This window comes from Oncorhynchus masou, chromosome 24 (assembly GCF_036934945.1).
Source record: "Oncorhynchus masou masou isolate Uvic2021 chromosome 24, UVic_Omas_1.1, whole genome shotgun sequence".
Lineage (NCBI taxonomy): Eukaryota > Metazoa > Chordata > Actinopteri > Salmoniformes > Salmonidae > Oncorhynchus > Oncorhynchus masou.
The window spans coordinates 81,542,648-81,562,122 of NC_088235.1; the positions used below are offsets into that span (position 1 = coordinate 81,542,648).

The 19,475-nt window shown below is 43.3% G+C and overlaps 1 protein-coding gene across 2 annotated transcripts in view; it reads left to right on the forward strand.

The window, feature by feature from the left end:
• Positions 1-15,261, forward strand: part of LOC135512804 (phospholipid phosphatase 2-like) — a 31,946-nt gene extending 16,685 nt beyond the window's left edge. For both annotated transcript variants that reach the window (XM_064935198.1, XM_064935199.1), the window contains exons 2-6: positions 10,736-10,887; positions 11,066-11,328; positions 11,565-11,622; positions 12,702-12,878; positions 13,235-15,261. In XM_064935198.1, the coding sequence (XP_064791270.1) occupies positions 10,736-10,887; positions 11,066-11,328; positions 11,565-11,622; positions 12,702-12,878; positions 13,235-13,384 (800 nt within the window). In that variant the 3' untranslated portion in view covers positions 13,385-15,261. The remainder of the gene's footprint in view (positions 1-10,735; positions 10,888-11,065; positions 11,329-11,564; positions 11,623-12,701; positions 12,879-13,234) is intronic.
• The last annotated feature ends 4,214 nt before the right edge of the window (positions 15,262-19,475 follow it).

A 19,475-nucleotide genomic window follows, 5' to 3' on the forward strand; every position in this document is an offset into this window, starting at 1 on the left:
TCACCACCCACAGGGAATTCTTATTGGCTCTTCAGAAAGTTACAGGAAATACGAACCGCTGATGCATTCTTACAAACTTGGCCAAAAATATATTATTTTTCAATACATTTAGTTGATTAAGTTGAATGCATGTTTTTAATATTGTTGGATTCCATTTTAATGTATGGATTGCGTGATTCCGTCCACGTTCTCTGCATCGCAGATTTTATAGGGCCCCAGAGTGGAGAGCGCAGAATGGGTAATGCTGTTGGGACCTGCTCCAGAGCAGCATCCCCAGGCTTTCAGGATATGATCCATCCCACCATGGGATTTCTCCAGAAGTGAGAACATCAGACCAACTGCTACGTAGAGTCTCGCTGGCTCACCAATCCTCCTAAAGCCCACCATGTCACAAGCCTTGGCTTAAAATCTCTAGGTCAAATTTAGAGGACCCACCTCACCCCATGCACCCTCCAAAGAAAGGAGAAGTAAGTCAAATCCATGCTCCTGATCCTAACAAAATAGTTTTTAGGCACGGAACACACCCGTTTATGGTGTGGCCTTAGTTCCACCACAAAAATGTCTTCATGCATTCCACTGCCCAATTCCATGGCAATACTATGATGACAATGTTTTTGCTGGCTTTCCCGTAGGACATACATTGTTAGAGTTAAGAATAAAACTGAATCACTACAATGGTGTGGGGAAGTTGATAAAAAGGGAGTGTGCAGTGGTGTGGTCTGTAGTTTAATTATTAAAGGTTACTGTGAAGTGTGAAGCCAGAACCGCAAAGAGCTGCTAGCCATTCCCCAGGGTTAGCTCTCTCTGCATGGTCTCTCTGCAGGTGTGCTCTCAGACCAGGACTCAGGCTGTGTTCTCTAAAGCTGGCCCTGGGGTTAAACGGACCCTGCTGCTAATGCCTAGGGGTTAGGTTGAGTTACCATGACAACACAGTTAAATTAAAAGTAGAGTGGAATCATTGGAACTCAATTCAATATCAGAAATCATTGTCTTTCCAGTTCTTCATGTCAGCACTTGCTAATTGGTCTAAGTAGTCGGGTAGGGGTACTTACATTTTTGGAATTCTCTGGAACCTTCAGTGTTCAATTTCGGACAATGACGAGTGTTTTTAAGATTATGAAGCAAAAAATTCACCCCAAAAAATGAAGGTTTGCAATAAATAATTTGTTAATAAACGTAGGCTATTATTCCATTTAAATGACATTACACTAAGCTCGATGTGATCACAGAGCAATAAAACAGGTAATTGCTTATCCTTCCCAGTGCCTAGCCCAGGTCAAACTATCAACAGCTGGTGTGTTCTTTTTAATAAAAAAAAAATTTACCTTTATTTTACTAGGCAAGTCAGTTAAGAACAAATTCTTATTTTCAATGACGGCCTAGGAACAGTGGCTTAACTGCCTGTTCAGGGGCAGAATGACAGATTTGTACCTTGTCAGCTTGGGGATTTGAACTTGCAACCTTTCGGTTACTAGTCCAACGCTCTAACCACTAGGCTACCCTGCCGCCCCAAATCAATGCTCCTGTCTTAAAGGCCCAGTGCCTAGCCCAGGTCAAACTATCAACAGCTGGTGTGTTCTTAAAGGCCCAGTGCCTAGCCCAGGTCAAACTATCAACAGCTGATGTGTTCTTAAAGGCCCAGTGCCTAGCCCAGGTCAAACTATCAACAGCTGATGTGTTCTTAAAGGCCCAGTGCCTAGCCCAGGTCAAACTATCAACAGCTGGTGTGTTCTTAAAGGCCCAGTGCAGTCAAAAATGTGATTTCCTGTGTTTGATATGTATCCACACTGAGGTTGGAATAATACTGTTAAAAAATGATAATGCCCTGTTAGTGTAAGCGCTGTTTGAAAAGGCCGCTTGAAATTTCAGCCTGTTTAAACCAGAAAGAAAGAGTTCCAAACCTCTCTGCCAATAACAGCTAGATTTCAGTTTTCCCCTCCACACTCAGACGACTCCCAGACAGTCCTGTCAAAATGAGGGTTCGAGAAAATGCTCTTTACTAAGAAGCATTTTTCTTTTTTTGTTGAAAACAATCACAGAAAGGTAATTCATTGTTACCAAAAAATTATTTGATATTGAGATAAAAACAGCTGCATTGGACCTTTAAGGTAGGTGAGGTGTGTGATTAGTAATGACAGAGGCAGGTTCAAAGTCACTAGTTGGAGGCCTCACAAGCCCCCTGCTTTACAATCAGGGAACACCCATGCCAGGATTTCACTGTGGGATTAGATGTTCCTTAAACAAGACGCTATGCTTCAGAGAGATTTCTTTCTCTGTCTATGTCTTAGATGGCCTCAGCGGCTGGAAAGTCATCTATAGTTACCTGTTTTGGGCGATACTCAAATATCTACCCTAGTTTAAGCTTGAGTTTGACATTTAATATAGGCTCCTTACTCCCACCACTCTCACCCTCTCCCTCTTTCTCTCCCTCTCTTCTGTCTGTGTAAACCTACACTCAGCACAAATAGACAGTGGGTGTTGGCTTATTGCACAGAGGAAGGGCTGGGTTTAACTTCTCCCTGTCTGAAGTGTTCATAGGTAGCACTACAAAGAGGCCAGCAGAGCAGAATAGCATGGTCTACGTTTACAGCTGTGCTCTATGCACTCCGTTTCAGGCCATATGAATCGCTGTGTGCTGTTTCTAATGAATGAAGTGTATTCCGAGCAACGTGTGATGACTACATTTCCTCCCCAGCAAGGCGGAGGTTACACTCACCACACACACTCTCCAGAGGGTTATGGGTTTTTTTTCTGCTGTGATTTTTATTCCCTTGTTGTACATTAATCAAACACAGAGACAGCTGAGAGGACAGAGGATATGAGTGAGTGTATGACTCAGAGTTGTGTTAGGTCTCCACATCCATACGACCCCAACCCCCCCAAGGGCTTGGCCCGGTTACTGAGGAGAAACGAGGAGGAGTCATCTGGTTTGCCATGGGACTTGGGGAGATTTGCCATGGTTTTTTTCTCCTTCTCTCAAACTCAAAGGCACAGCATTGTTAAGCAGAGAAGTGAGTGCAGGACAGCAAAGGAAAAGCTGTGCTATCAGTGAATGACTCGGTGTGCCTTCTCCTTTGATGAATGCCACAAGGGGAAGTTTATGGCATTTCATCTTAGTGCCATCTGTAAGGAAGCTTTTCTCTTCATGTTTAATCAGATTTGACTCAATAAAATGTTCCCATGTTCTTTGACCTGACTGCGCTTGAGTTTCAAGTGGTTGAAAGAGGCTTGTGAAGGAAACTATGTAGCTTGTCTCTGGGGATTCAGGATTCTCATCCAGTTGGGTTGTGAAAAGGCATTGTCATGAGTTCTCAAACTGTTTCCACTCGATGAGAAATTTACTGATGACAGCACAGGAAATGGTTATCCCAATTTAGTTATGTTATGGAAACTGAAGACATTTCAATGAACCGTAGAAGAGGTGGACTAACACCCTTAGATGGGTTTGTGTGGTGAAGTATTGTAACATGGATTTCACAACATATGACCATATAAACAGTATCTACATTTTAGGGATTTAATGTTTTTTTATACTATGAGCCTACTGTACTAATATATCTAGCTCCCAGATGTATAATCAAAATATGTGTGGCCTGGTCTATTTGTTTGATCTAACAAAAGTCAGACTATTCTCCAGACCAGATTTAACTGCCCTCCATCCGCACTACTTGGTGCTCAGAATGCGTAAATGATGAGGAGAGCGAGAGAGCAACAGTGGGATTAGAAGGCAAAGGGTAGCAGGATTTAGTGTGACTGACAGGGGAAGTTGGGCATTCCTCGTGTGAATGAGGTTTTACGCCCAGCACATACCTTCCACATTAGTCAGTCTAGCCAAGGTCGACTGTGGTGCTGGGAGAAGGACCCTGGTCCACACATTACACATTGGGTGAAAGAGAGAGAAATAGAACGAGTATTGGCATTAAGAGGAAAGGAAAAAGAGATGCACTGGAGGAAGGAGAAAGAGAGTAGAGGCACTGAATGAGAGACATAGAAGAGTCACTGGAGGAAGGAGAAAGAGAGTAGAGGCACTGAATGAGAGACAGAGAAGAGTCACTGGAGGAAGGAGAAAGAGAGTAGAGGCACTGAATGAGAGACAGAGAAGAGTCACTGGAGGAAGGAGAAAGAGAGTAGAGGCACTGAATGAGAGACATAGAAGAGTCACTGGAGGAAGGAGAAAGAGAGTAGAGGCACTGAATGAGAGACATAGAAGAGTCACTGGAGGACGGAGACAGAGAGTAGAGGCACTGAATGAGAGACATAGAAGAGTCACTGGAGGAAGGAGAAAGAGAGTAGAGGCACTGAATGAGAGACATAGAAGAGTCACTGGAGGAAGGAGAAAGAGAGTAGAGGCACTGAATGAGAGACAGAGAAGAGTCACTGGAGGAAGGAGAAAGAGAGTAGAGGCACTGAATGAGAGACAGAGAAGAGTCACTGAAGAAAAAGTCACAAGATGACCCTCACAGTGTGGAAAGACAGGCCATCCAATCCCAATAAAGCAGAGAGCGTTCTAGCACATGGCCCAGCTGTGACCCTGTAGGAAAGCATTCTCTCCAGTCTGAACCAGTCAAGTCAAAAATAATCGGCACAAAGGACAGTGAAATCCCGGGCTGGATGTTTTAATAATTTTGTCTGGCCTTCCTTAAAGCAGTGCAGGTTCCATAGAGTAAAAGGCAGGGACAGGCTCTGGTCTATAGTGCAGTGGCTGTGTAGTATCAGGTGGAGAATGCTTTTCTAATTAAATCAGTGGTCCAGATGAGTTGGGCAGTACAATGATCCAGGTGTTTGAGTCCAGGCTCTGACCCCTCCATTAGTTCACCCAGGGCATGAATTTACATTTAAATTCCAATGCAAGATTTGAAAAAGAGCAATGTATTTTCAATGAAGACTCTATGGTTCTTTTGCTGGAAATTGTATTCCCTTCCTGAATTGAAGGAGCATTGACCCCAATCCTGCCCTCCACTGTGCAGAGAGATAGAGAGGATGTGACGATTTTCAGTGGCTCTTAGCTTCCAGTAAGATTATGGCCACAATCATCCCATGTAATCAGCTGTCTAAAAAAAACCTGGCTCCATTCAGACCTCTATATTTACAGAGTGTGAGAGTGTGGGAGGACACTTGGATTGAAGGAATGACCGAGAGTGAATTAGATGGAGAGACTAAATAAGAGAATGAGGGGCACAAAGGAGGAGAGAAATTAGTGGTGTGATGGAATATAATTCATTTCTGTTGCTCAGCTCAGAGAGGCCAGGTAGTTTAATCCCTCTCTATCGCTTATGCATATCCAATGGCATTGCGCAGGTGCTGGATAGCTTTAACTTAAGCTTTTGTTGCATGTGTTTGTGTCTAAACCCTCGTCTTCAAGAGTCATTTGCCTTACCTCTCTCTTGTATTTCTGTTCCGCAAGACCCCATTTTAAGAAGCATTGAAGATGATTGTGAAGGTAGAGGAGAAAAAGGAGCATTCGCTTCTCAAAGTGTGACTAAAAGCTATTCAAATGGGATTCCTTAATCTGAGGCTGGAAATGTGAACTCCTGCTTTCTGTGACTTCAAAAGGCATATGTATGGGCTCAAATAGGAGATCTTTCACAGGCAGCATTCCCAGCAGGGCCTAATTTCCTTCCAACTGTAGTGTCAGGTGTTTTCATGGCGAATACACTCCTTCAAACCTGCTTTCCTCTATTATTCTACCTTTTCCTGTGAGGACTTTCATTTGGTCGGTTAAAAGACAGTTTCCTTCTTTCCTCCTGTAAAGATGCAGTTCACTGTCAATTTGGGTGGTAAAATGTTATTGTGGTATCCTGGAGACCTATTTTTGTCTGTTTTTGCCTGGTCAGTGTGGCTGTGTTTGTTTTTGTCTGTCTGTGTGCTTGTTTTGGGGCTCAGAAGCTTGGAAGTCTCATCCTATGTAGGGGTTTATTAGACATCCCTACTTCACAACACCAGACTAGATATTCATATTGAATTTTAGATTTGTCTCATCTGTTAAAAGTGATGTCTGCAGTATAAATGCAGCGTTATGAGTACAGAATATAAAGATGTACACAACCTAAGAAGCCTAGACGGGGAGGATCGTTTTAAGCCAGCTGCACTGCCTACCCCCGTACACAATGGCAAAGCATTCAGGGATTTCTACCCAATCTACTCTAATGGCAGCGTGAAGGAAATGATGGTTGCCTCTATATCGAATGAAGTGCTAGATCCAAACTTGAGATAGACTATGTGCAACTTTCATGCATTGATATTAATGGAAGAGTTTTGTACAAATATTTGAGTTGTGTTTGCTTGTCTCAGATTCAACCCTGACTCTCTCCCCTCCTATGTGTTATTGTGCTCTGCCCTGAAACTTGTTACTTGTATCTATTTTAAAATTACATTCCCTCCATCTTTGACATTCCCTCAATCTATCAGATTATAGGAACCAGTATTTCAACTTACATTTTCTTTCGGAATTTGCATCACATTTTTCTCTTACTTAGCCACTACTAATTGTCCTGACCAACTACTCTGTAAGATTGTCTTAAAAGGATTGCAATTGCAGCACGGATTTTGTTACACAGCATCAAGCACAAACAAACCATTTTAACATGACTTCCACCATGCTGGAGGTCCAGACCAGTGTTCAGGCTCACAGTACTTGCTGTATCTATTCTAAGTTTACTCATATGGGCTATGCAAACCAGTGCATCAATAAGCCTTGAGTTTTCCAGCATTTCTATTCTGTTTTCGATTGCCTGCAAAATGTGAACATTCCTACCAAATAGGATTTTGTATTTAATGGCTGTGTGTGTGTGGAGACTGACATGAAATCTTTCTGTCGAAAACATTTCCCACTGTACAGTAATGACAGCCTTGCACACAGTAGCCCTCAAGTTTGTTTTTCATTAGACATTTACGGCCATGTATATTCCCGGTAAATATTGTTTTACTGAATATATTTGAGAATTTGACAGCTGGTGCCAATCCAAAGCAAGTTACATTATGAAAGGTCAAGAATATGTTGAAGAAACGTTCAAAGTGACTTTTATGATGAACTCAGAAGTGAAATGGTGATGATAGTTAGTGTCCTCCAGAGAGCTCATCAGCCTATCCTGATTAAGTTACACTCCGCTCAGATGTTTGGAACAAAACAATGTCAAAATATTCCTCCAGAAACCAAACACATGTTATCGTGGACACTGGATCTGGGGGAGATGGAGGAATAGTCACAATAGCTAAGAAACACGAACCTCTTGTCCTCCACTCGTTCTGTGATTAGCTTCCAGCACTGTGTGGACTTGGAGGAGGAAAAGGAAGCTGGGGACATTTGTTCCTTGACATTCTGGTGTGATTCTCTCTGACTTTGCCCATGCCCGCTGGAGGCAGGATTTTGGGCCAATGAATTGCCATTCAAAAGCCTCATCACACTTGTCCCACAATGTCCCTGCATCCCCTCAGGATGTTATGGATGGCCACATTGTCTTATGGCACCACCAGACAGGATGGAGGTGCTGAGGGCCTGGGGGCATTGAAACTTATTCTGGGGCTCTATTCCCTCACAAGGCCTTCTTCCACTGTGTAAACACTGCCACAACAGCTCTGTACTGGTGGGAAACATGGAGTGGCTGGCAGGTGGGCTACAGCTGCTGGTGTTGACACACACGCTAATGGTTGGTGCTGGTTGGGAACAAAGGCTTGCCACGTGGTTCCTATATGGAATATCAGCCAGTTAAGTGGCACCTGTTTGATGGTGACACCGTCTGTGGTGCTCATAATGGTGGGTGCTAGCATTTACATGTAATAAACATAAATTCCTCTTGAACTAATATCAGAAGGCTAGCAAGGCAACGGACCCTTTTTGTAGATGTACAGTGCCTTCATAAACTATTCTCACCCCTTGACTTTTTCCACATTTTGTTACAAAGTGGAATGAATTATGTTAGTATTGTGGAGTAACTACAATGTTGTTGTTTATCCATCCTCAGTCTTCTCCTGTCGCAGCCATTAAACTCTGTAACTGTTTTAAAGTCCCCATTGGCTTCATGGTGAAATCTCTGAGCAGTTTCCTTCCTCTCCGGCAACTGAGTTAGGAAGGACGCCTCTATCTTTGTAGTGACTGGGTGTATTGATACACCATTCAAAGTGTAATTATTAACTATACCATGCTCAAAGGGATATTCAATGTCTGCTTTTTTTACCCATCTACCAATAGGTGCCCTTCATTGCGAGGCGTCGGAAAGCCTCCCTGGTCTTAGTGGCCGAATCTGTGCTTGAAATGTACTGCTCGACTGAGGGACCTTACAGATAATTGTGTGTGTGGGGGGTACAGAGATGGGTTAGTCATTTAAAAATCATGTTAAACACTATTATTGCACACAGAGGGAGTCCATGCAACTTCTTATGCGACTTGTTAAGTATGTTATTACTCCTGAACTTTAGGCTTGCCATGACAAAAGGGTTGACTACTTGAATACCTACACACTGACTCGGTACTGGTGCCCCTGTATATAGCCTCTTTATTCTTATTGTGTTACTTTTTATTCTTACTTTTTATTTTAGCCTACTTGTTAAATATGTTCTTCTTCTTGAACTGTCACTATTTGCTAAAGGCTTGTAAGTAAGCATTTAACAGTAAAGTCTACACTTGTTGTATTCGTCGCATGTGGCAAATAAAGTTTGATTTGAATGCTTATTGACTCAAGACATTTCAGATTTAAATTTTTATTCATTTGTAAACATTTCTAAAAAAACAATTCTTCTTTGACATTATGGTGTATTGTGTGTAAATCAGTGACACAATCTCAATTTAATCAATTTTCAGGCTGTAACACAACAAAATGTGGAAAGAAATTTCTGAAGGGACTGTAGCTTTTATGAATCTCATCTATCTCTAGTTGAGGTTTCTCTTTCCAATGTTTGTCTCATTGTGTGTTTTGTCGTGTCTGAAACCTATTAGCAAGGTTAGACGGTATGACACAGTGTACACTGATACGTCTTTATCCTGTAGCCATTTGTTCATTCTCTGAGGAACACAAAGGCTCTAGTATTTACTGTTGTCCTTGGCATCCTCCACACAGCCAATGGCTCTCTTTGTTTAGAGGAGGAGGGTGTCAGTTAGTTAGTAGGCACATTTTCCACATAGCCATGCAAATGTAACCAAACAATGCCGTTCCTCATCTCTTGTGAGGTAGGAATCATGTCAACCAGACCACACATGACATAGATAGAGGTAGATAGATATACCCTGTTCTTCTCTAAGCTTATTCCTTGTCCAAGTGAATGTGTCCTCACCACCTTAAATGTAGTTTGTCCAGAACATTCCCTGCGGTGCAAATGTGTTGACTTCTTGGCGGCAAACCAATCTATGATTGCCAGCCTGCCAGGGACAAATGAAAAGGGCCGCAATGCTTAGACTGGAGTTGTACACACATAAGCTAGACAGATGTCTTCAGAGAGCAGAGAAACGCTGCCGATTTAGAGCCTCAGCTTTACTAGCACTGTCTAAGATCCAACATTATTATTTTCATCAGTTAGCTTCTCAGTGTGGCATCGTTCTCCTGGCTCTATCTGTTACTCTGCCTGGAAACTGGCCTGGAACTATGTCATTAACAGGCGTGCTTCAGAAGGGAGGGGTGGGAGTGAATGAGAAATGTATACTTTTGAAACTACATTTTTCAGTGTATGTAGTATTTGTCTTTCATTTAGTATGCAGACTCATGGCATTTCTATATGCTCAAGGCTGTCTGCCATCCTGGGTAGGGGAGCTGACTGGAGGGTTTCAGAGTGGGGAGAGTTCACACATGCCCTAGGTCTTTGTTCCACTCCTGGTTTTACACAAAAGAGCTCCAGGCTTGTAGGAGAAGAGAGAAAAAATACATTCCTAACATTTGTGCCAATTAAGTATTTTTTCACATATCTGTTTTAATTTGCAGACTAGGAAGAGCATGATTCATTAAGTGTATCAACAGGAACTACAGTAACAAATGTGTAATGCCTTCCTCATGGTGTGTTTGTGGCTTTGCATCACACATCAGACATGTCCAGAGTGTGTGTGGTTTTGGAGACGTTTCCGAACGTCTGAAGGCCATTTTCCATCCACTCGGTAACCTTGAGCGGATATATTTGTTTGTGCACACCACCACATCAGTCAGTTTTCTAAGGAGTAGCACTGGGGTGGGGGTGTACATCTGAGTCTACGGTTTGTTTTTTAATCCCTTACTGTGCGGATGTACCATGACATTTCACAGCCTACGTCAATGTGTGCTGAGCTCTGCTTTGGTATGCGGTGCCTTTCTGGGCTATGAATGTAGTATATTTTCAGGACAGTGTTGTTCCACTGAAAAAGGTCTTCAGGAAAGGAGGAAAAAATCTACTTAGAAAACCTTGAAGAAACATTTAACCTCCCAGATTGAATAGTGATGTAATGTCTGGGTTTCTGGAAATTGAAAATATGTTATTTCACAGATGGAATGCTCCCATAAAATCGTTGTATGTTAGCTTGGATCAACAGCATTATCATCAATCATTCCCGGTGTACTTTATCACCCTTTTATTATAGGAATAATCAATGTTGTTAGTTGACGTGAATTAATGAAAGAAGAAAATAAGAAAAGAAATTTCACATCCTGCTGGTTCAGGTGCTGGAAGGAAAAAAGTGTATGAAATGTCATCAATGGGAGCATATCAGTGTTGCGAACAGTTGTAAAATTCTCTTTTGAAGTGAATTAACGAGTTGCCTGTCGTTTTTCTCTTCTCATAGCCGCTCTGCCCTTCCTCATCATGACTGTTGTGTTCCGGCCCTACCTGAGGGGTGTGTACTGTGACGATGAGGACATCAAGTACCCCCTCAAACCTGACACCATCACCCACGGCTTGCTGGCTGCAGTCACCATCTCCTGCACTGTCATCATTGTGAGTCCCTCCCTATACTTTCCTCGCTGACACCTAGGTGAGCTAAATAACATCTACTACACTGATTACAGACCTGTCTCTCACAAACAGCCATTTCTATAAGCAGCCAGTGGACCAGATATTAGCTGTCATATTGGAGTGTTGGATGTAATTTAAGCCTCTTTCTCTCTTCCAATAGATATCATCAGGAGAGGCCTACCTCGTCTACAGTAAGAGGATCCACTCTAACTCTGAGTTCAACGGGTACGTGGCGGCACTCTACAAGGTGCTGGGTACCTTCCTGTTCGGGGCAGCTGTCAGCCAATCACTGACGGACCTGGCCAAGTTCTCCATCGGACGCCCTCGGCCCAACTTCATGGCCGTCTGCAACCCCAAGGTCTGCAAAGGCTACGTGCTGGAGATCAACTGCACCGGCAATCCTCGGCACGTCACTGAGTCCAGGTAGTTACTGAAGTAGAGGGTGTCAGGGAAATATTGTTGATGTGTACATTGCTCAATGCCAGTGGTTAGTGCTGTACTGGAACCAATGCCTGCATACGCTGCAGGACTAGATCCAGGGTTGGTGACCACTGCTTTACGCTATGGTAGAAAAACACAGCATACATCCACTGTGGCCTCTACACAGCCATGACAGAAAAAGGTTTTAACAACATATTTGTTTTCGCTCTATTTTCCAGGCTGTCCTTCTACTCTGGCCACTCCTCCTTTGGGATGTACTGTATGCTGTTTCTAGCAGTGAGTAAACTACACACACACCCTCATATTCAGCAGTCTCAAGAGGAGTCAATTGATGCAATGTCTCTCCATTTGAAACAGGATTCATGGGGGAAATATGAAATGCAGAATAGGACGGGATAGACAGAGAGGGATTGTGCACATATAAGGGCAAGTCAGAAGTTCAGCTGAGGAATTTGGACACAAAGGCTAATGCCCTGCTGGACTGGACTGTTATTGACTGGAGATGAAGGCCTGTGTTCTGTTTCTAGTAATCCAGTTCAAGTGTGCTGGGCCTTGTCTATGGACAGACAGAGCAGGCAGGCGCCTCGAGCAGACAGCCGGACCTCAATGCCAATCAAAGCAATTAGTCATTGTTTGGTCATGTCACAGGCCCTTTGATGTTCCCTAGTATACGTGATTCATATCTCCTTGTCCCTACAAGTGTCCTACAGTGTTGAATGCTGAGATAGAGTGTGTGTGTGTGGTAGGAGGGCATGCATGGATGCCAACTAACACACCTACTGCGGCAGGAGCCTGGTCGCAGCCCAGAGAAATGAGCGCGCCAGATAGACATTCTGGCAGCAACTCTCCTCTTCTGTGAAAAGGGTTTTCAGTCCGTAGGCATAAATTAGATCAACATTCAACACCTTTTCACGCTTTATGTGATTTTAAGCATACCAAATCTGTTTTTGCTGGGGAGTTGATTTAGTATGAAAAGGCAAAGTCTTTAAAGATACATTCTTGCCTTTTAAATGTTTGTCTACATGTACTGATGATGTGATGGTTAGCATTGTGAAATAGCTAAACAACATGCTTTCATATTACATAGCCAATTGAAGAATGGACTTGCACACTGTTTACATGAAAGAAACATTTACTAACAAATGCTGTGTTTCAGACATTCATTGAGGCATGATGGTAGGCTTAGTGTAACTGGGGCCAGTTTACAGTCAAATAACATTGCCTTATTTGGTAAGATGGTTCACTACAACACAAAAACCACAAATGACCTCAATCAGCAGTAAAGGCAAATTTTCTACAAAATCAGCTCTACTTATGAGAGAACTAAAACATCTCCTCCCTCTCTTTCTCTCTAGTTGTATGTCCAGGCGAGACTGAGGGCTAAGTGGGCAAGACTCCTCCGGCCCACAATCCAGTTCTTCCTTGTGGCCTTTGCGGTGTACGTGGGCTACACCCGCGTGTCCGATTACAAGCACCACTGGAGCGACGTTCTGGTGGGCTTCCTCCAAGGCGCTCTCATCGCCATCCTCAACGTGAGTGTTGCCTGCTTACTTTTTATTGTTCCTAATTCCTGTTTTGATCGAACCTCTTTCAGCAACGCCTTTTGGAAGTCTCGGAGACGTGGGGGATACATATTGAAAAGCGAAGCCTCAGTTCGTATTTCAGACTTCTGTATGCAATTAGGGACCCTCCCAGACCCAATGTTTTATGATGTCTCTGGCCTGGTTAGAGAGCTGGAGGGGTTATGCAGCACACTGTGTGTTCCTGTCAGATGTGGAGCAGCTCTATGGTGCCCTCCACAACCAGACATATACAATCATACTTTCTAGCCCTGCCCTTGGTCCTCTCACTTTGTCTGACCCACACTATGTCCCTCTTCTCTTTACAGGTGCGCCACGTATCAGACTTCTTCAAGCAGCGCCCTCCCCGCTGTTCCAGCCAAGAGACGGATGAGAGCGAGGAACTGGAGCGCAAACCCAGCTTGCAGATGGCCGATGCAGAGCACAACAACCATTACAGCTACCCAGGGCCTGTGTGAGAGGGGCCAACCCAGGGGCCCCCAGACTATGTCAACCACTCTCACCACAACCTCCCACAAACCACTGGGCTGAGTGAAGGGGCTGCACACAATACCAGAACCCTCTCTGGCCTGAGTGCACCAGCCCCCTTCCGAAGACATGACTCCCTCTCCCCACGAATGGGAGAGGACTTTTTTTTAAATCATGAATGTTTATCATGGTTGATGTTCACAAACATTTTTTTTGTATGTTTTTTTAAAAACGTTATTTTACACAATAGATTAGGAGAGAGTACCAAACATTCACATTAGAAAGAAAGAGAATGTTCTCTGAGGAGATTAGTTTTAGTGCACCTTAGTCGGAGGAGTAATCTGATTTCAGTGGAAGTTTGGGATTGATATGTTGAATGTTTCACCTATGTGACATGGAGTGCAGAGAGTTAGAAATGTTGTTGATTATGTAAGCTTTCCTTGGATGTTCCAGAGTGATATACCACTAGATCACAAACAATCACTGCAAAAATTTGGCATAAAGATTTTAGAATTTGGAAATTAGGAATTCAGCTTTTAGCTATGCCATTTTGGCGTCCCTATTTTTTATATATAAATGTTTTAACAGTAACAGTGCTCCTTTGGTATGAATTGAAGGTATTTGGAAGGGCCTTCTAATTTATTTTCTATTATAAACTGGGTGGTTCGAGCTCTGAATGATATCATATATCAGACAATATACAATGGGTATGACAAAACATTTATTTGTACTGCTCTAATTATGTTGGTAACCAGATTATAATAGCAATAAGGCACCTCTGGGGTTTGTGGTATATGGCCAATATATCACGGCTAACAGCTGTATCCAGGCACGCTGCGTTGCATAGTGCATCAGAACAGCCCTTAGCCGTGGTATATTGGCCATATACCACATCCCCTCGTGCCTTATTGATTAATTATAGATTACTTTATTCTCAAGGTTGGAAATGTCTATACCAGCGCTGTTCAGCTATTTTGCAATCACGATCACCCCTGTTAGCCACTATGAGCCACAAATACTGTATCTTCTAATATTGTGACATTTTTCATACTGCATGGAGACAGCGTGTAAATATGCATGTAAGTATGTTTTTTTTTCTCTCACATGTACATGTTCTCTGGCCCATATCAAACCAGTGCCTACCTGGACTAGTGCCCTTTAAGATTGCCACAAATGGATCAGATTCCAAGTTCACAACGCAAACCAGATGCCTTAACATGAGCCTTTAAGGGTTGTAAAGATACATATTACCATTCGAGTCATTTGTTGCAAGCTGTTAATACTGTTCTGTGCAAAGTTCAAAGATTGGACTGGACTGATTTGAGCTCATTTGTGAAGAAGTGCTCCTGTACACTGACTGTCCGGCCTGGCACAGGAGGACTGACGACATATTAGTCAGCTGGTAGTGATTGTGAGGCTCAGAGAGCTGACTGAGAAGTGACCTGTGACTGTGGAATGGCAAGGGCCTCCTGCGGAGACCTGGTCCCTACGGACTTCCAGACTTTTAAAAACGTCTTTGAATTCCAGAAATGAGAACCACCTGGACCAGCTTCAGTGAAGTGTTGTTGTTGTGTAACGTCTCAGCTGTGTATTACTGAATCCCCAGACCAAATTTACCCATGAAACAATAGTATGAAAATGTAATGGTGATTGAGTCACCTCCAGGTTTCCAACATAAAAGGCACTCGGTTAGCCTTGTGGTGTGTGTTTCATTTGTAATCAAACTATTTACATTAGGATTGGTGCCTTCGAATAGGTCCTGGTTGGCCATTCTTTGTATGTCAAACATGATGCTGTTCTGTACATTCATCTAGCCATAGCTGTTTATGTATACACAAAAGGACTCTAAATAAATACCAAATATACATGATGTTTCAATGTCATATTTTCATATTAACTAAACAGCTGTGTCAAACTGTGACCTGTCATGAAGGTCTCTGGTTAGCTTTCATCAAGGTTTAATCTTAGATTTATGCATAATCTTGACACATTATTTGTCATGCATTCCATTCCACATTAAATAGGTTTGCATTCCAATGAACTCATTCGGTCATTAGGTAATCAAATAATTCGATACCACGCTGGTTTCACTCTTGCGACACATATTTGGGTATGGGATAGGTGGTGGGGCTTGTGAGTTGTCACATTGTTTCTGAGTGATTTAGATCGTGATGAGGATGGTATAATATCAGCGTGCGATCTTGTCTGGGCATACTCCAGCTAGCTTGAGTAATCATGATTGTCAGCCGTTCTCTCGATTATTTCAATCCCTCTGCACTGACATATGAGGTGGCATGTCTCACTCAGAAATTACGTTTTGGTTTAATTCACAAATGCACATAGTAACTTGTATTCATCCATTGATAAAGGATTGGTATCTGCTTTAATGAGTATTGTTTGGAGAGAGAAAAGCCTGACCATAGAATTAAAATCCCTATGAGCCTGACATCCCTCCTTGTTGACAGTGGAATTCCCATGAGTAAGGGATTTCCAGTAGTTCTGCTACTACCATGGTTTTACTGTCTGATTTCCTGTTCTTGTGTGAGGGTCTGTTTAGGGATTCTTCCGTGTCCTATTCGCTGTTTGTATGCACTTGGCCACGAGTATTTTCACTAGCCATTGTATCCTGTGTAAATTAATGAGATGAATAGGGATGTAACAATCATGAATGGCTGTTGGGCTTCCTTTGTTAGCTTTGTTTGTGATGGAGTACAGCTTTGGAGATGCTAACTATTCACAGGACACCTTAGGATGCTTCAACTGACATTTCCAGAGCATTTTGACATAGCAGTAGCAATATGAGGTTATCCATTTGATTTGTGCCTGATAGCATCCTATGCAAAGCTGTGGGCTATCTATGCATGGTGTGAATATAGCTCAACTGGGCATATCCATGATTTACGTGGTTCTAACTTCGAGACATCCTGTCGCGTGGCTGATGCATAGCCCCAGCTCTGTCCTGCTTTACAAGTTCAGTACAAAACCCCCTTGACTTATCCCTGGCTTTTCAGCAAGATTAATTAAAAACAAGTGCCAGGGATTGGGAGAAGTCGAGCAAGACTCCCCTACACCCTCATAGAGAAGGTCCGTAGAATGGGACGTCTCAACCAAAATGAACACACACATTTATACTGACATGAACATCAGACCCCAGGGACATTTTTGCAAGTCTTATTGGCAGCTCAAATGAACACCACTGTCACCCCTCATTTAAAACAATATTAGTCACTTATTTTGAAAGTCCTACTCATGTATATACAGTAACTTGTTTTGTGTTTCCAAGCACTGAGTGAGAGGCTACCGACCTGTAGCTGAAGTGCTATGACATTTTAAACCCCTTATTTCAGCATTGTAATAAGAACATTCACAGATCTAACTGGAGTTAACCGCTTGACAGATATGACTGTGCAAACCTTGCAGGTGTGCATGTATTATAACAATATCAATATGAATCCAAAATACAGGCAAAATATAATCATCATACATGACTAATAACACAGCAATTCACACAATTCCTTAAAGCCCATCTGAGCTCCAAAGGCAAAAATGGTCCAGGAATTGAGATTCTGTGAATGGCTCCGGGCATGGTGAAAAATGGTCCAGGAGTTGAGATTCTGTGAATGGCTCAGGTTAGGGTGAAAAATGGTCCAGGAGTTGAGATTCTGTGAATGGCTCCGGTTAGGGTGAAAAATGGTCCAGGAGTTGAGATTCTGTGAATGGCTCCGGGCATGGTGAAAAATGGTCCAGGAGTTGAGATTCTGTGAATGGCTCCAGGGTGAAAAATGGTCCAGGAGTGAGATTCTGTGAATGGCTCCCAGGTTAGGGTGAAAAATGGTCCAGGAATTGAGATTCTGTGAATGGCTCCGGGCATGGTGAAAAATGGTCCAGGAGTTGAGATTCTGTGAATGGCTCCGGTTAGGGTGAAAAATGGTCCAGGAGTTGAGATTCTGTGAATGGCTCCGGTTAGGGTGAAAAATGGTCCAGGAGTTGAGATTCTGTGAATGGCTCCGGGCAGGGTGAAAAATGGTCCAGGAGTTGAGATTCTGTGAATGGCTCCGTGCAGGGTGAAAAATGGTCCAGGACTTGAGATTCTGTGAATGGCTCCGGTTAGGGTGAAAAATGGTCCAGGAGTTGAGATTCTGTGAATGGCTCCGGGTAGGGTGAAAAATGGTCCAGGAGTTGAGATTCTGTGAATGGCTCCGGTTAGGGTGAAAAATGGTCCAGGAGTTGAGATTCTGTGAATGGCTCCGGGCATGGTGAAAAATGGTACAGGAGTTGAAAATGGCTCCGGGCAGGGTGGGTCCAGGAGTTGAGATTCTGTGAATGGCTCAGGTTAGGGTGAAAAATGGTCCAGGAGTTGAGATTCTGTGAATGGCTCAGGTTAGGGTGAAAAATGGTCCAGGAGTTGAGATTCTGTGAATGGCTCCCAGGAGTTGAGATTCTGAAAAGGGTGAAAAATGGTCCAGGACTTGAGATTCTGTGAATGGCTCCGGGCAGGGTGAAAAATGGTCCAGGAGTTGAGATTCTGTGAATGGCTCCATGCAGGGTGAAAAATGGTCCAGGACTTGAGATTCTGTGAATGGCTCCGGGCAGGGTGAAAAATGGTCCAGGAGTTGAGATTCTGTGAATGGCTCCGGGCAGGGTGAAAAATGGTCCAGGAGTTGAGATTCTGTGAATGGCTCCGGGCATGGTGAAAAATGGTCCAGGAGTTGAGATTCTGTGAATGGCTCCGGGCAGGGTGAAAAATGGTCCAGGAGTTGAGATTCTGTGAATGGCTCCGGGCAGGGTGAAAAATGGTCCAGGAGTTGAGATTCTGTGAATGGCTCCAGGCAGGGTGAAAAATGGGTACCATGAGTTTTATGGTGCTTTCAAGAAGACTGGGAAATACCAAGTCAAATCATGACGTCAGTGATCTTCAGGTTGGAAAGTCGGAGCTCTAAAAAGAGGCCAGAGTTGGAATTCCGAGTTGAATGACCGTTCAAAAACAATTATTTCCAGTCGAAGTTCCCTTTTGTCTTGAAGTCGAAAGTTGAAGATTTACGAGTTCCCAGTTCCGCGTTCCCAGTTCCCAGTTGTTTTGAAAACGGCATTACTGCTCAGAGGGAGACGGCAGGGTATTCCCTTTGAGTCAGGAACCGAAACTCCTCCGTAGTGACCCATGAATGCATTTTGTCACATGACAGCTCGAAAATAGCATCCCACGACATGTATAACAAACAAAGTCAATAAATGGGCATCTCGGCCCTCACAGTTTACACCAATTGGGAGAGCATAAAGGCGGCCGCATGCTTCCAACCGAAACAGTTCAGAACAGTTTGTGCATACATTATGACAACATTTTGTGACGTTTTTGTTAGTTTTGGTGTTCGGGTAGGGCGATGTTGGTTGTTTGGGTACACACATTTTTGTCTTCGTCCATGATTGGTCAACTGTAGGGGTGACTCAAGTTCTCTTCTTGCCGTTTTAGCCCGACATGGTGAATTGTCAGGATTTGGCCAGGGTTGTTCCGGTTGTTGGTCACTAGATGCCCCCATTGTGCTTTTTGTCCTTATGTTTTTCCCTTGATCCCCATTATTATTTGCACCTGTGTCTCGTTTCCCCTGATTGTATTTAAACCCTTTGTTTCCCTCAGTTCTGTGCTCTGTGTTTGTATGTTAGCACCCAGCCCTAGTGTTCTGTGTATTCTTGTCGTTTCCAGTGGATGCTCTTGTGGATTTCTGTTTTTTTGTTTTTTGAGTATCTTTTGAGGCTTTTTGTGCTATACCTACCACCTTTTGGATTTGCCATTTTTGTATTGTAGGACTTCTCCTTTTTTCTTTATTAAATACACCGTCTTAAGTACTGCTGTGTCTGCCTCATCTTCTGGGTTCTGCTGACTATTCGTGGCTCAGTTGGTTAAGTGACTGTTTCTCACTCCGGAGACCCAGGTTCGAAACCGGGTCCTGACAGAAACACAGAGCCAAAAATGAACCCAGAGGCAGCCAGTTCCCAGGACCTTTTTGCCACGCTGTCCCACCACCAGGAGACTGTCCAACGCCACGAAGCCGCCCTGGTTCAGCAAGAGGCCTTAATGGCTAGACA